The sequence below is a fragment of the Gracilinanus agilis genome, chromosome 2 (genome assembly GCF_016433145.1).
Source record: "Gracilinanus agilis isolate LMUSP501 chromosome 2, AgileGrace, whole genome shotgun sequence".
NCBI classification, from domain to species: domain Eukaryota; kingdom Metazoa; phylum Chordata; class Mammalia; order Didelphimorphia; family Didelphidae; genus Gracilinanus; species Gracilinanus agilis.
Window position 1 is genome coordinate 5,550,626 of NC_058131.1, and position 16,468 is coordinate 5,567,093.

The 16,468-nt window shown below is 61.3% G+C and overlaps 1 protein-coding gene across 1 annotated transcript in view; it reads left to right on the forward strand.

Annotated features, from left to right (window-relative positions):
* The window catches only part of NBAS (NBAS subunit of NRZ tethering complex), a 141,176-nt gene that overhangs the window by 44,078 nt on the left and 80,630 nt on the right, over positions 1–16,468 (forward strand). The window contains exons 14-22 of the mRNA XM_044663007.1: positions 1,714–1,907; positions 2,896–3,153; positions 3,801–3,926; positions 5,738–5,889; positions 6,560–6,682; positions 7,515–7,593; positions 8,131–8,235; positions 8,460–8,596; positions 16,325–16,408. Coding sequence (XP_044518942.1) covers positions 1,714–1,907; positions 2,896–3,153; positions 3,801–3,926; positions 5,738–5,889; positions 6,560–6,682; positions 7,515–7,593; positions 8,131–8,235; positions 8,460–8,596; positions 16,325–16,408 — 1,258 coding nt within the window. The remainder of the gene's footprint in view (positions 1–1,713; positions 1,908–2,895; positions 3,154–3,800; positions 3,927–5,737; positions 5,890–6,559; positions 6,683–7,514; positions 7,594–8,130; positions 8,236–8,459; positions 8,597–16,324; positions 16,409–16,468) is intronic.

Genomic DNA, 16,468 nt, shown 5'->3' on the forward strand with positions numbered 1-16,468 from the left:
ATCACAGTTGATTAGACAAATGCAAACTAAAGCCACTCTGAGATACTGCCCCACCCCTGTTAGGATGACAAATGCCGGAGGGGATGTGGGCAAATAGGGATGAATTGTTTGTAGAATTGTGAACTGGTCCTACCATTCTGGAGAACAATTTGGAATATGCCCAAAAGGCTGCAAACTGTGCCTTGCCCTTTGACCCAGCAGTATCAAAGAGATCAAAGGAAAAAGGACCTCAATGTCCAAAAATGCTAATTGCAGCTCTTTTTACTGAAGGGCTGCCCATCGGTTGGGGAATGGTATAGGATTGTGGTGGAATATGATGCTGCTGTGAGAAATGAAGAGGAGGGCAGTTTCAGAAAAACATGGCAAAACCCTTAGGACCTGCCACAAAGTGAGAAGAACTGGGTGGTCATTGTGCCCACTACCAGCAATGCTGAAGTAAAGATCAGCTGTGAAAGACGGGGCTGCTCCGATAGACAGTGATCCAAGACCAAGCCGAGGGACCCAGCAGGAAGTGATTCTCCCCACTTCCACGAGAATGGAGGAGCCCGGAGGGCAAATGGAAGTTTAGTTTTCTCACTTTTAAACATTTTCTTGCTTTTTGAGGGGAACATGGCTAAGATGGAAATGGGGCAGGCAGGTGGCACAGTGGATAAAGGCCAGGAGTCAGGAGGACCTGAGTTCAAATCCACTAGCTAGGAGACCCTATGCAAGTCACTGAATCCTGTTTGCTTCAGTTTCCTCATCTGTAAAATGACCTAGAGAAGGACATGTGAACCACTCCAGTATCTGCCAAGAAAACCCCAGTGGGGTCCCCAAGAGTCAGACTGCGCAACAACATGGCAGTATGTTTTACAGGAGTTCATGTCATGTATCATCTTGGTGGCTGAGGAAGTGGCCAGTGTAGGGAGAATTTTTAACTCAAAATTTAAAAAACGGTTAAGAATAAATATGTGAGAAAGAGAAAAGAAGATGAGGAGGAGGCTGAGAGCTCTTAGAACTGGGCAACCTGTCAGGGCAGACTCCACAGAGCCTCTTCTTTCTCCTTTGGACACTCCTGGCTTGGCCCCAACCCCACTCCCTGTCTGTTCGGACACTGCCCTCTCCTCCTGGCCAGGCTGTTGACCAGCACAGGCCTTGCCCGGGGGTAGAGCTATGTCCGTCCCTAGCATCATGGGCTTAGAGCAGAAGGGGATCCCGGGAGGTTCTCTTCACACTCTCTTGTTTCACAGAGAAAGAGACGGAGGAAATCCCCACCACGGGAGGGGACTGCCCCAAGTCCCACGGCTCCCCAGCGCTGACAGCGCAGTCTCCCTTTGGGGCCTTCGCCTTTAGCCATCACCCTGGCTGTGTGTCTCTTCTCCCAGGCTTCCCCCCCTCCCTCGGATCCGTTCCCCAGACAATCTGGCAGCAGGGTGGGAGGCCTCCTCCTGGGCCTGCTTAGGTTTTGGGGGGGCCAGAGCAGGGTCTGACCTGCCTGACTGAAGCCCCCACTCTCTCTCCACTGCTGGCCTCCTCTGGATGTCCTCTTGCTGTGTTCATGCTACGTCACTGTTCTAAAGGCCTTCCAGATGATCCAAAAGGAAGGAAAGGAGGGAGGAAGGGAAGAAGGGAGGGAGGGAGGGAGGGAGGACCTGTTGAGTACTCCCTGCATGTGAGCTGTTGCCTCTTTCCGGCCTTGGTTCTGGCCTGATGAGGGACCATCTTCCTCTCTAGATAAAGAGTCCTTTTACCCGCTGATAGACGTCAATTGGTGGGCCGACAGCGCCGTGACGTTGGCCCGCTGCTCGGGAGCCCTGACGGTGTCATCCGTGAAAACCCTGAAGAACTTGTTGGGGAAGTCCTGCGAGTGGTTCGAGCCGTCCCCTCAGCTCACGGCCGCCCACGACGGAGGCTTTCTGAGCTTGGAGGTGAGGACGCCTGCCCGGAGAGTCCTCACGGTGACGGGGGAAACCTTAGCAGGTCCTTGTTATGAAGGCCTCCCTGCACGCCAGGCTCTGGGTTCAGGATTCAGCCCCTGCCCTTAAGGAGCTCGCCGTCGCGTGGGGGAGAGGCGGAGGCACCTGCGTGCAGAGATCAGCAGCAGTGGGGGGCAGCCTTCCTGGGAAGGCCCCCTGCCCCGTGGCGGGCCTTGGCCTGAGTCTGGGGGAAGCTGGGCAGCTCAGGAGTTAGAGAGAGTGCCGGAGCTTGTTCGGGGAGCAGGCAGGAGCTGGGGCCCCTGAATCCCAGAGTGAGCTGGGGAGGAAGACTACAAAGGGGTGCAGGACAGAGCCCACACGCGGGGTTTTGTCTTTCCTTCTTGAGACCCCACTTAGGAAGCCGCAGGCGTCCCCGAGCAGGGCCGAGGGGGCCGGACCAGTCCCTTTGGGGGCTGGATGGAGGCTGGTCTGGAGCAGAGACAGAAGCCTGGTGCGTGGGTTCTGCTGAGGCCTGGGCCTTGCCTCGTGGGGCGCGGAGGTTTCTCTCGGCCATTTCCCAGTGGGCCTCGAGCCTCCTGGGCGAAAGCCCTCAGGAGTCTTCGGGGCTGGCCGAGTGCTTCCTGCTCGCTTTGCCTGTGAGCCTGGGATGGGCCCGCCATCCGGTTATCTGGGACGGGCAGTTCTGGAAGCCTCCGGCTTGAAGGGGCTCTTCAGGAAAGCCCCAGACAAAGACCCCTGTCCTTGGGCCACGCACCCTTCCCCTGTGGCGAGCAGGGGCCAGAGGCCGGCCTCGGAGCCGGGGAGCTGGGGAGCCGGGGAGCCCGGGAGTCCGGGCCTCAGATCCTGTGTAAGGCCGGCCCTAGAGGAGGTGCTGACCCGTGTGAGCAGGGCGTTCCCTCCTCTGAGGCCCGTCTGCTGGCCCCGCAGCTGCGGGAGGGAGCGGTCACTCACCGGCCGCGCGTCTGCTCTCTCCACACAGTGCGAGACGAGGCTGGGGCCGAAGCGATCGCGCTTGGAGCCCAGGCCGGGGGAGGACGAGGAGGGAGACGAGGACTCGGACTCGGGGGACGAGCTGTCTGCCAAGGCTCGCTACTTCGGCTACATCAAGCAGGGCCTCTACTTCGTGACGGAGATGGAGCGCTTCGCTCCGCCCCGAAAGCGCCCTCGGACCCTCACCAAGAACTACCGCCTGGTCAGCCTGAGGTCCACCACTCCGGAGGAGCTCTACCAGCGCAAGGTGAGGGCGGCCGGGCCGGGCACTGCGGGCACGGGGCAGGCTCGGGGCTCGTCTGGGTAGAGATGCCCACCCAGAGGGCCCTCCTCCTTCCTGACAGGTCACCCTGCGGGGGCCTCTCTGCCTCCCCACAGCTGCCCTTTTGGCCTCTGGGCCACGGGGCGGGCTGGAGAGACGGTGAGCAAATGTGCCAAGACCTGGGGAGGAGCTGCGGCTGTTTTGGGGAGCCTTCACGTTGGCCAGGAGGGCCTGGGTTCGAGTCTGGACACATCTCAGCCGTGCGGCCTCGGGAATATGGCCTCACCTCTCGTGGCCCTCCCAGAAGGAGGTGCAGACGAGATGCGCCGGCCCCGGCCGAGGGCAGCCACTCTACCAGGAGGCCCTAAACTCTGGTCCGTGCTGGCTGGAACCCAGGCCCGGCGGTCAGGCCCTGCCCTCGTGGTCATCTCGTCACTTGCCCACCCGGCCGCAGGTCCCTCGTCTTCCCTCGAGGAGGAACTTGGGCGAGGCTGAGGGAACGTGTGGCAGCCGTCGTCTGGCCGGGCCTGCCCCAGAGCGTGCGAGGGACGAGGGGGAGCCCCGGCCGCCATGTTCTCTGCGACACCAGCCCGCCCGGGACCGGCGCGGCTCACGGTCCTTCCTCCTTCCAGATCGAGAATGAAGAATACCAGGAAGCCTTGGCTCTGGCCCACACCTACGGGCTGGACACCGACCTGGTCTACCAGAGGCAGTGGAGGAAGTCCACGGTCAGCAGCGCTTCCATTCACAACTACCTGGTGAGTGCCGGAGAGCCGGAGCCCAGCGTCCAGCTGTTGGCTCTGGGGGTGCGCGTGCGAGAGCGAGTGTGAGTGCTAGTGAGTGTGTGTTAGCGTGTGTTTATGTGTGTGTATGTCTGTGTGTGTGTCAGCGTGCATCTCTATGTGTGTATGAGTGCTAGTGTATGTCTGTGTGTGTCTGTATGTGAGTGTGTGAGTGTTAGTGAATGTATAAGAGTGTTAGCATGTGTTTGTGTGTGTATGTGAGTGCAAGTGTATGTGTGTGTCTATATGTGAGTGTGAGTGTGTTAGTGAATCTGTAAGAGAGTGTTAGCGTGTGTTTATGTGTATGTATCTGTGTGAGTGTGTGTATCTGTGTATGTCTGCGTGTGTGTGAGTGCATTAGTGAGTGTTTGTTAGTGCGTGTTTATGTGTGTGCGCAAGTATATGTGTGTATGTCTGCGTGTGTGAGTGCATTAGGGAGTTTTAGTGTGTGTGTCTTTGTATGTGAGTGTGTGCAAGTGTCTGTATGCCTGTGTGTATGTGTGTCTGATGTGCAAGTGTGTTTGTGAGAGGGAGAGGGAGTGTGTTCGTGTGTTCGTGTGTGTGCGTGCGCATGCGTGTGTGTGTATGTGTGTGTGTGTGTGTGTGTGTGTGTGGGTGCGCGTGTAGATGAGGGGGGTGGAGGCAGCCCCCTTTGCCCGCCACACTCTCCTACAGTGCTGTCCATTCCGGGTAGGCCGAGGCTGCCTCCCGTACAGGTTAGTCTGACGAGGAGGAGCTCTGGCTCGCGGAAGCGTGTCTGGAAGTTCCCAGATTAGTGCAGAGCAGCCGTTCCGGGCGTCTTTGCACTTCTCTCCACGTGACGGTTTTCCAGACTGGAGAGCCGGACGGAGGGGAGCGGCCAGCCGCGGGCCCAGGCCTCCTCCGGGCCCGGCTGCCACCTTGCCGCGGGCCCTGCTGCTCGTCTCCCCGTCTCTAAACGGAAGGGTTTGGACCACAGCAGGGTTTGGTGTTTTAGGTTCAGGGAGCAAAAGCTCCGCCTGTGCTCGCCTCCCTCCTGCTCTGTAAGACGCGAGTGAAGGGAGGCCGGACACCTCCTCCGCCGGCCTGGGCACAGACTCGCTGCCTGGAGGTGGCGGGAGGTGGCGCCACGGTCCTGAGAGTTTGAGCCTGGGGGCAGCGCCGTGGCTTTGTGGGTCGAGCACCGGCCTTGCCCCGCTCGCGGGCCCCCCAGCTGCCGAGCCTCCCTGCTCGATGCCCGCTGTCAATGCTAAGAGGGAAGACGAGGGTTCCAGAAAAAGCGTGGCAGCCTCTCCACTGCTTCGTGCTTCCAGGGGCTCGTTAGGGTCACTTCGTCCAGCTCTCCCAGGCTTGGTTGTTTCTCCTCCCACAGTGGGCCGCCGCTGTGCCTTCCTGGGCCTCTCTGGGGAGGCCCGGTTCGTGCCCCCGTGAGTGGCCCCCCCGGCACGAATGTGCCGACCCCCCTCCCCATGTTGTCTCTTCCTTCTGGGCAGGACCTCAGAGCCGCTTTAGCTCTCCTTCTGTCCTCCCTTCTGCCTGAGCGGCAGAAGGCCCTTGAACCCTGGCTCCAGCCCTTCTAGGCGTGTCCGCACATGCTCAGGGCGTTGTTCTGGCCCAGGGGCAGCTGCCCCGGCCTGTGGCAGAGCCCGGGAGCGCGGCCAGCCTGGAGGGCTCTCGCGGCTCTCCTCCAGTGCCTCCAGGCAGCCGAGTGCTCCGAGCAGGGAACGAGGCTGCTTCGGGCGGCCATTGTGGGAGGTGAAGGACCCTCCCGGGGGGCCTCCTCAGCCGCCTCTCTGCCTCGTCCCCAGAGCAAGATCAAGAAGCGCTCGTGGGTCCTGCACGAGTGCCTGGAGCGGGTCCCCGAGCACGCCGCGGCCGCCAGGGAGTTACTGGAGTACGGCCTGAAGGGCACCGACCTGGAGGCGCTCCTGGCCATCGGGAAGAGAGAGGACGAGGGCAGGTGAGCGGGGCTGCGTGCTGGGGCCTCAGGGAGGGGCACGTGCCACCCCGGCCCAGGACCCTGCGAAGGGGCGCTCGGTGCCCCGAGAGCGGAGGGAAGGCTGCGGGGCAGCTGGCCTGCGAGCTGGCGGGGAAGCTGCTCCTTTCCTTGCTTACACGTGGGGAGACTGAGGCACGGCCAGCAAGTGCCAGGGGTTGCTCTCAAACCTCAGCTTTGTTCCTCCGGCCTCGTGTTAAGGCCAAGGCCGGCTTTGGCACAAAGCTTCCCCATGTTTGTGTTCACGTGCGAGGAGGCGAGACCCAGAGCTGGGCCGCCAGGACCTGGGCCTCGTCCCGGTTCTGCCACTTGTTGAATGCATGTCTGGAGAGAAACGGTTTCCTCTCACTGTGCCTCAGTTTCCTCCTCTGTAATGTGAGGACTGTGCTCTGGGGGACCTCTGGGGTCTCTGCCCGAGACCCTTCTTTTGTGAGACCTTGTGGGGGTGGGCACACCCCGAGGTTTGGCCCTGGGGATGAGCTCTGGGATGTTTCTGTGGCCTCGTGTGTGGACAGGAGGCTCATTACCAACTTCAGGAATGAATCCATCATTGGGACTTTATGGAAAATGCAGCCAGAAGGGGGCGGAACTGGGCCAGAGTAAAGGGGCTTCAGGGTTTTCTGCCCTCTTCCAGGTTCCTCTTGCCTGGGGAGGTGGACATCGCTGAGCTGCCCTATGAGGACCTCTCAGCGCCGGCCAGAGACAGTGGAGGCAGAGACAAGAGAGCGGAGCTCCTGCGGCTCGTGAACTTCTCCGAGTATGTGTGCGGGTGCCCCCGCTAGGCTGGCATCCTTGGGGGCGGCGGGGACGTGGGGGATTGGGAGCCGGGCTGGGGGTGGCAGGTTCTGGTTCAGAGGTAGCCTCCAGAGAGGCTGGGGCTGTCCTCCTGTCCCAGCTCTGCCTATCACCAGCCGGGTGACTGTGGCATCTGTGAGCCCCTCGCCATCTCCTTTTCCTCAATTCCCGACGCCCCCCGGCCCATTCACTTGGTCCCCACCAGAGCCATATGGCGTCCTCACAGGAAGTAGGTCCCTGTTTCATGGGGGAGGAGACCGAGGCGCAGAGGGCCTCCCTGGGGCGAGTGGAAGGACCGATGGTTGGTGTCCATGTTGGAGGGGGCCCCGGGGCCCCTCAAGGCCTTTGCGCACTCCCTGGCTCGGGGTCTGGGGGAGCCCTTGGGATTCCTGTGCGAAGCTGGGCCTCGTCTTCAGGAAGCCGGGGAGCCGGCACGACGAGGGGCCGCAGCTGTACTGCGGGTACCCCAAGGCTCGCAGTGGCTGGGGTGACGGGACGTGGGCCCAGCCTGGAGGGCGGCCGGTGCAGCCTGGGGAAGGGCGTCGGGCCTGGCATTTGGCATCAGTCGGTTAATATTCATTAAGCGCCTCCCCAGCGCTGGGCACGGAGCCATACACGGGGGCCAGAAAGGCCAGACGGCACCTGTCCTCTGCTGCTGGGGTGCCCCTGGGGGCGGCTGCTCGGGGGCTCCTCCTGTCCGCCCAGTTAGCATCTTCCTGGGGCGGGCGGGGGCCTCCTCGGGGAGCCTCTCTTGGGCCAGAGTCGGCTCAGCTGACGCGCTGCTTTGGCCGCAGGTTGACCTTGGAGCAGAAGGAGCTGTGCCGGTGCCGCCTCAAGCTGCTGACCTACCTGGACCGGCTGGCCACGTACGAGGTGAGGGTGGCCGGCCTGACGGTCCTCCTGCTTTGTCATCAGTGATGCCTCCCCAAGGCCCGATGACCCCCAGAGCCCTCCCCTGCCTGCCCGCCTCTTGTGGGGGGGGCCGCACCCCCGTCTGCCCCTGACTGAGGAGACCTCAGCTGGTGCTTCCGAGCCGTTTGGGAAGCAGGTTGTCCTGAGAACGCCGTGTCCGAGCCAGCCGCCTGCTCCCCACTCTCTGGCTGTGGCCCTGACATGGTGCCCCTTGTAGGCTGGTCCCCAACCTCCGTGCCCTCCTGTTCCGTCTGCCCTCTCTGCCCGTCCCTTCAATCCATCCCTCGTGCTGCCTGCCAATGTGCCCCGGCCGCTCCGGCCTCTCTTCCTCCGCCCCGGCCTCTCCGGCCTCTCTTCCTCTGTCCCCTGCCCTTTCTGCGCTTTTTGGGCCGACCTCCAGGATGAGCCTCTCCCGGAGGGCCTCCCCTTCCTTCCGCCCCTCTTGTCCCAGGCCTTTGTCCTCTGGCCCTCCACCTCAGCCTTGCTCTGTCCCCGCAGGAGATCCTGGCCGTGCCTCACGCCGCCGAGCACAGGTACGATGCCGCCTTCTTCCAGAAGTTCAGAAACCAGAACCTCGTCCTGTCGGCAAGGACGTATGCCCGGGTAAGGGGGTGCCCGCGGGGGGTTTGGGGAGCCACTGAGGGGCGCCGCCACATCCTGAGGCCCTTCCGGCCTCCTCGCCTCCGTCTCGGGAGCGGCTGCTCTTAACCCATCTTACAGACGGGGAAATCGAGGCCCGCCCCCGAAACCCCTGTATTGGTCTGTCCCGAGAGTGTGTGGGGGGCCTGGATTCTGGCCGCAGCCAAAGAGACTCGGTGCCCCCCCAGGAGAGCAACGTGCAGGCGCTGAGCCTCCTCTTCACGTACCACGGCTCGGAGCTGCTTGCCCACCGCCTGGCCCTCCTCTCCAACTTCCCCGAGACCACGTCTCCGCACGAGTACGCGGCGCTGCTCCCCGAAGCCTGGTAAGGGCCTGCGCCGAGAGCCTCTCCTGGGGGGGGGTCTGGGTTCGAGTCTCCCGAGGAGGGACCAAGTCCGTGGCTGCAGACGCGTCAGGGCACCTCAGGGTGAGCGACAGGCACAGCATGTGCAGAGACAGGGAGCAGGAGGGCCTGGAGGGAGGCCCCGCCGGGCTGCTCTCTGTACTCGTGGGGGGCCGTGCTCCTCCGGGGGTCCCCCTCGGCCGGGCCTACCGGAGGCCTGACATGGGTCAGAGCGGGCGGCCAAGGAGGCCAGGAGGAGCTGCCAGAGCTCCCAGCCTGTCTCTGCCGCCTCGCGAGGTGCCTTTGGGAGGGAACATTGGGGGGGGCACCCCGGAAAGATAGAAAAGTGGAGAGCCCCCCCCAACTGTGTAGAGAAGAGGAGGAGGAAGGGAGGGGAACAGGGGAGCTCCGGGCCCTCCCCTGGGCCGGCCTCGGCACAGACTGTCAGAGTCCACCTTCCCAATGGATGTCCGGCCCCGGGGCTCCTTGGGGGGCTGCTTCAGCGCACCCCACCATTTTTGCTCCCCTTTGGGCCCCTCAGGCTCTCGTGCTCCCTTTAGCCTCCTCGTGGCCCTATGCGGGGGGAGCATGTCTGCACGTGCCTGAGTCTGTGCATGTCTGTGTCTGCACTTCTGTGTATCTATGTGTGTCTGTATCTGTGTCTGTACGTGTCTACGTGTGTCTGCGTGTCTGTGTGTCTGTCTGTATGTGTCTATGTGTGTCTGTACATGTCTGTGTCTGCACATGTCTGTATCTGTGCATGTCTGTGTCTGCGCTTCTGTGTATCTATGTGTGTCTGTACGTGTCTACGTGTGTCTGTGTATCTGTGCATGTCCACTCGGCCCGGCTCTTCTAACACCGGACGCAGAGCCGTGCAGGCCCCTCCCCCCGCGGGGCTCTCCGGTGCCCCCGTATGGACTCCGCTTTGGTGGGGGAGACGCCACGCCGCGGGCACAAAAAGGCTCCCCTCGGCGGGTGCCAGGCGGGAGCTCCGGGCCGCTTGTCCGGGCTGCGCTCGGTCTTCTCTGGCCATCCTGGACGTGTTGCCGTGGAAGCCGGCTTGTCTGTGTGTCCGTCCCTGGAGCTTCCTGGCCGGGCTGCTCTGCGGGGGCCCCCCTCACTGCTCGCCCCGCTCAGAGCCTCGGAGGCTTCTGGGTGCAGCTGGGGACTGACGGGGGGACCCGCGTTTCCTCCCGCCAATCCTCCGGCGACAGACGGGCTTGTCCTCTCGCCTCTGCCTCCCTACCAGCAGGACGGGCGGCCTTCTAGGCTGAGCCGAGGGGCCGTCGTGGCCTCCCTGGGCCCACCTCGATGCTTGAGCTGCCCAAGGGGGGCCGGGATTCTTCAGAGGAATCAAAGGAGGTGCCGAGGGCGAGGGGCCAGGACAGACGCTGCCGTGGTGTGTCCGGCCGAGTGATCGCGGCGCGGTTCTCCCCAGCCTTCCTCTTTGGGCTCTGCAGATCCCGCTTGGACCTTCTGGCCTCTGGGGGCCAAACAGCCCGAGGCCCCCCGAGCAGAGGGTCCCCTCTCGGGATTCTCTTCCCTTTTCACCCGGCAGCGGAACAGCCTCGTCTCACCCTTCTGCGGGGGACAGTCTGGGGCCATGCCTGGATCCTTCCCACTTGAAGGGCTTTTCTGACTTTCTTGGTGACGGGCTGAAGGAGAAGGCCGGGAGGCGGCCATTTGCCGGGGGATTGGCTCCCCCCGTTCTGGACCCCGCATGGCCTTGCTCAGCTCTCTTGGCTCCCCCCCCCGCACACCCCTGAAGCTTAGGAGCAGGGAAAGCAGCCCTTCGGGGATCTCCTTATTCTCCGTCTGACCAGGCCTCCGTGCCTCTGCTCCGGGCGGGCCCGGATGGACTGCCTGGACTGCCTGGCGCTGTTTTGAGCAGAGAGCAAAGCGATGGAACCACCCGAGTCATGGATTGCCTTTTAGGTGATGGAAAACCAGCCACCCCCCAGGCCAGCCCCAGGCCTCCTCGCTGTGCTGATGCTTTTGGATGGGCTGGCGGCCCCCTGAGCCTCTGGGGTCCCCCCACCCCTCCGGAGTCCTTTTGGATGTTTCAGACCTCCTGACCAGTCCTGGGAGAACATCCCATCCTGAAAAGGGCTCTGCTTAGTGCTTGAATTAGTCTGGGAAATTCTCCATTCCTTTTGGCTGTTTCTTTGGGTCCAGATTTCATGAATATGTAAATGCGCATCTGTAATACCCCAATCCCTTTCTCCCAGGATTCAGTTAACATACAAATAGGCTGGTGACCATCATTTTCCAATTTCTGATATAGACTGTTCAGACATTGTTTTTATTATGAGGCAAATTGTATGGAAGAAAATCAAATTCTTATTTTGCAAACAGAGTCTCCGGGTAGTTTGGTGGGCTCTGCCAGTCCTCCTAAACAGGGAGGCGAGTTCTGTGCAGAGCAGCCTCGGGAAAACGGAATTGTGGCCTATTTTGGAGGGGTAGCTGGGCCGTCTAGCCTTTGATTTCAGTTAGTCTCTGCCTTTGTTCCAGCCAGAGGAGCAGCCTTGGCACTTATCATTTCAGTTTCTGAATGTTGATATTTTCTTTTTTTTCTAGTTACCCGTATAGAACAGTCCTCCTCCTCCCTCCTTTCTTTCTCCCTCCCTCCATTGAGAAGGCAGGCTGTTGGCTCCAGGTTATACAGGGGTGCAAAACACATTTCCATATCAGTCATGTTGGGAGAGAAGGCCCAGACCCCAGGAAACACAGACCCAGGAAAAGCCAGCTTGGATGTGTATTCAGCCTCCATCAGTTCTTTGGAGAAGAACCCTTTACCCCCACAGCCCGGCCTTCCTGGGGGGCCCCCACCATCCTGTGGTCCAGCATCCCCGTCTTTGGGCCTTGGTCAGCTGTCCGGCCAGCACACGGGGAATGCTCTCCGCAGATTTGTCCTCCACTGTCTCGGCCCATTCTTCTGGGGCAGGCCCTTGGGCTTCCCTTGTCATTGTGGAATCTAGAAGCCCCAAAACTCACGGCCTTGTAAGATCTGATGAACCCCAAGTTTGAGGGTTACTTGTAAGCAGAGACCCCAAGTTTGTCCCTGTTCCCCTGAGAGTCCGCCCCGAGGGAAGTTTCAGACTTGGCTAGTCTCAGGCTGAACAAGAGACCCCCAGGTAGATGGTCATCTCCGCTAGGTGGGCCTAAGCAAAGGCTACATTTCCTTTTAGAGTAGTTTTCCCCCTGTGACGTTCCCAGGGTCTGGGGGCTCTGTGCGGAGCCTCGAGGAAAGCCTGAAGCCCCTTCCTTAATTAAAGTGTGGGTTTTCTGTCTGTTTAACAGTTCTGCCTTTGTCCCCAGTTAACACCCTTGATGTGTGTTATCTCATTGGCTCTTCTGGGAGCCCTGGGAGAGAGGCCCGGTAGGGTCCCGTTTTAGAGACGCTGAGAAGGGAAGGGACCTGTCCAGGGCTTCAGAGGCAGGATTTGGATCCCCCTCCCAAGCCCTCACAGTGTGAGGGTGTGATTGTTGCCCTGCAGGCAGGACACAAAAGTGCATGGGGGCTCCCAGCTCTCCACGGGGGAGGCAGGACGGGTGCCTGGGTGTGGCAGGTCTGGCCACCGGGCTGATTCTGTGGCTCACCTGAGGTGGCTTTTATGACTCCTCTGAGAAGGTGATGCCTGCAGGGCATCAGGCTGGTTTCGGAACCTTCCTGGTGCCATGTGGGAGGATGAGGGCGATGTCCCAGGCGAAGAGAGAGAGTGCTTGGAGCTGGGGCCAGAGGCCCGGTTTCAGAACTCAGCCCTTACGCTTGCTGTTGTCAGGGGGACTTTGGACAAGTCAGTCAGCTTCTGCTGGCCTCGATGTTCTGATCCGTTCCATTGGGGGTGATCCAGATGGCCTTCAAGGCACCGTCCCACTCTCCATCTCTGCTGGCATTTTCTGGTGTCTGCTGTAAGCTTCCAAGGAGAGGACCTTGGATTCTGTCGCTCTGTGTCCCCAAAGGACAGCCACTTCTTAGGGGCCACTGAGGGGGAGAAGCGGGGACAAAGCTGCCTACCTTGTCCCAGGGAGCAGGACTTTGAGTCTAGGGTTGGGGGAGGCGAGGAATCCCCCTTCCCTTTAGGCTTCTCCTCAGGGGATGCGGAGGGTCTCCCAGGCATCTTCAAGCAAGGCCCAAACAGCCATTTTTAGGCATGCTTCAGGTGGTGCTGGACCAGACGCCCAGGGCGGTCCCTTCTGCCCTCCTGGGCATGGCGTGTTCTGAGCCTTTTTCTTCATCTTCTTTTTGGATGTCATGAATTTCAAAGCGTTTTCTGAGCCCCTTATTGTCCACTATCTCTGGGGAGCCCCCTAAGAGCCCGTGGGGGGGTGGACACTACTGATTTTCTCCTGTTACAAATGAGCCAATGGAGGTCCTGAGGGAAGGATCAGAGGAGATTTGAACTCCTTCCTCTTCCATCCAGCATCCTGGCCATGGTGTCAGGCTTCCTCGCTAATAGGATTATCTGTTCAGTAATTAATTACATTTGGTTGAGCAAAAGGAGCTTGTAGGGAATTTGCTGCTGAATCCCAGTGCCAAGGATTTCTCCCTTCACTTGGCCTGGGGATGGGGGATTTGTCAGGGCCCAGCAGCCACGGGGTAACGTCAGACAAAGGCCTCCTCATGAGCCCCTCCTCACTGTCTGGAGGGGAGACTTTCACGTGGGCTCTTTTCCTCCCACGAGTCGGAAGCTAAATTGGTCAGTCGTCCTCGGCACCACCTTTGCCACCGTCCTAGAAAAGGGGTCCTTGGTGGACTTGGGGAGCCTTTGTCATTCCTGACCGAGTCTGCTCTTGAGCACGATTCCTTCCGTCGACGGCAGACCTTTCTGGGCGTCACTGCATTAGAGGGCTGCCTCACTTTCCGTCTTAGAACCAGTACTGTGTATTGGCTCCAAGGCAGAAGAGAGGTAGGGCTAGGCGATGGGGGTCAGGTGACTTGCCCAGGGTCACCCAGCGAGGAAGGTCAGATTTGAACCCAGGACCTCCCATCTCTGGGCCTGACTCTCCATCCACTGAGCCACCCTGCTGCCCCCTCATGTTGTCTAGCGAGGTGTAGAACAAATACACTCCATAACTTTGAACTTCGGGCCCACATACCCCCCAAAAAGGCTTTTTTTTTTTTTTTTTTTTTTTTTTTTCCGAAGAAGCTTTTAGTTTTCAGGCTGAGAGGCCCCAGACCCGTGATCCAGGTCGTCTGTGCTGCCCTCCTGCTGACAGAAGACTCGGCAGAGAGGGCTGCACCAAGTGGGGGCCCTCGTGTTAGACGAAAGAAACCGTTCTGGAGAACAGAGAAGATGATTGCCCCCCGCCACGCTTTGGGGCGCCCGCTCTGGATAAAGGGGAACAAGAAAAGAGAAATATAGCCGAGGCCCCGCGGGGGACGTCTTGGCCACGCACGGAGCCCCAGCAGGCCCGGGCGGGAGCGCCTTGTTCTGGGAGCTCCAGTGCTTCCCATTTCCCCTGCCCGCGCGGCCCCGACGTCGAGGTTCGTGTTCCTGCTCATAACTCACTTGATCGAGCTTTAATCTGATGCACATGGCAGCCTCCCTCCGTCCGCCCGGGCCTGAGTGTCCCAAGTCGTGGCTGACCGCTCAAAGGCCTTGACCTTCCGGTGCTGAATCTGAGCTTGGCTTCTCTGGCCCCCTCAGCCCAGGGTCCGCCCGACCTCCCTGAGGCCTTTCTGAGCTGACCTCAGCCAGCGCAACGATCGAGGTCCCAGGGCCGCCCTCGGCGAGCCACTGGAGCAGATTCCGTCGTCTACACCGCAGAACACTTGCTGTCTTGGCGGCCCCAAGCTGGAATGACTGCCTCCGACTTCCTGGCGGCTGTCTAGACCAGGAGGAAATAAGAAGCCTCCTCTACGGACCTGATGTATGGGATCGCCCTGTGGACAGCCCCTGGCTTAGTCTGCGGCCTCCAAGAAAGTGATGCTGCTCCTTGGAGGCCCACTGTCCAATGTGGAGGCAAAGCCTCCATTTCTCTGGTTCTTTGGCCCAAACCATGGCCTGGGGCCCCCGCCATAGAGGCCAGCCTGGGTGGAGAGCCGGGAGATCTCCCAGCAGTGACACCACTTGCTGATAAGGCCTGGGCCTTGCCAATAGGGCCCGGAGCTTGTCATTAGGGCCTGGGCCTTGCCGATAGGGCCTGGGCCTCATCGTTAGGGCCTGGGCCTCGTCGGCCCTTTCTCTCTGCAGACCGCGGCACCGAGGAAGCTTCTTGTCTAAAGCCGATGGAGCTCCTCTTAGGCACGAGCACGGCCTTGTGCCACCAGGTGCCTTGTGGGGGGCTTCAGTGAGGTGGGCTCCAGCCCCAGACTTGGCACGCCCCAAAGGAGAAGCTTCTTTGCCCTTCGCTCTGGATCTTTTCCCTCTCCCTGCCAAGGGTGCCCCCTTCCTGCCAGGGCCCCAGCTGCCACGCTGTCGCTGGCTCCTGTGCCAGGCGCTCCACATCGGGCTCACGTGGCCCCCCAGCCCCTGGCCCATTGCCTCCGGCTTGCCCCGGCCCCAGGGAGCCCCAGGGAGCCCCAGGGAGCCCCAGGGAGCCCCAGGGAGCCCCAGGGAGCCCCAGGGAGCCAGCGTAGAGACGTGGTGCGAGCAGCTGCGGCCCAGAGACAGACGAGGAGTCAGAAGCCGGCGGGCAGACTCGAATGGAGGGGCCTCAGGGGGGGCTTGTGTAGGGCTGTGAAGGGGGCATTTCCACTTGTGGGGGGCAGCCAGGAACAGCACCTGGAGGCTGGACATGAATGGAACAGCTGGGATTCCCGTGTCGCCGGGCGGCAGAAAACGTGTGGGAGGTGCAAGAAGGCTGGCATGGCGGCTGTAACTGGGTCAGGAAGGGCTTTGAATGCCAGAAGCAGGGCTTGACATTTGGTCCTGGAGGCAGGAGGGGGCACCGGACTTTGGTGGGGACACACTTGAGGGGCCAAGCCTGGAGGCGGGCAGACCCCCGGCAGCCCTTGCCATAGCCCAGGTGTGTGTGAGGAGGCGAGGAGCCGCAGAGGGGGCATCCCTGGGGGTGGCTGGGCCATGGGGGGCACCGAGGCCCGGAGCCTGCACGGCGGGGGGATGGCGCAGCCCTCGGCTGTCAGAGAATAACAGACTCGATTTTGGACTGGTCGAGGTTAAGACCCAGTGAGGGGCCCCGAGGGGTAGTCAGAAGGGAGGGGGACCCAGGGGGAGGCAAGACCAGAGGGGAGCGGGCGTCTGGGGAGGGGAGCCCCGTGTCCCAGGGTCTCCCCAGGAAACCAGGCTCCAGAGATGAGGACGGAGGAAGGGCCGAGCTCGCCAGTAACTCTGGACAGAGCCATTTCAGGGGACCAGGAGGCTGGAAGCCGGACGGGGGACCTCGGCTGTCCCCAAAGGATGGGGCAATGGCACCCCCCATTGGGCACAGAGAGCTCTTCCCCTCCTGACTCCTTCCCCTTCTTTTTAGAGCCCTCCTGCTCGCCGCCACCCCCGCTTTCCTTGACCCCTTTGAGATGCGCCCAGATCCTGCCCTGCCCCCCTGCGTGCCTCCCCCTCTGAAATGACCCGCCTGGCTCAGCGGAGAGCCCCGGGCTCGAATCCTGCCACCCCGAGCCTGCACTTGCTCATCTGTGAGATGAGCCCAGCGGCAGCACCCGCTGTCTGCAGGCGCTTGGGGGGCATGTGGGGCTTCCATGGCCGTGCTCAGAGCCTTCACGCGCCCCTTTCCGTGTCCGTCCTGCAGCGTCGCCGCCGGCTCCCTGACCATCTTTCCGTGGAACGAGCAGAAGCACCGGGACAAGGACTGGTGTGAGGAGCCGCAGTGCAGGTCAGTGGCTGCCGCCCAGTGGAGGAATGTTGGGGGACGGGCCAGCCTTGGGGGGCTGAG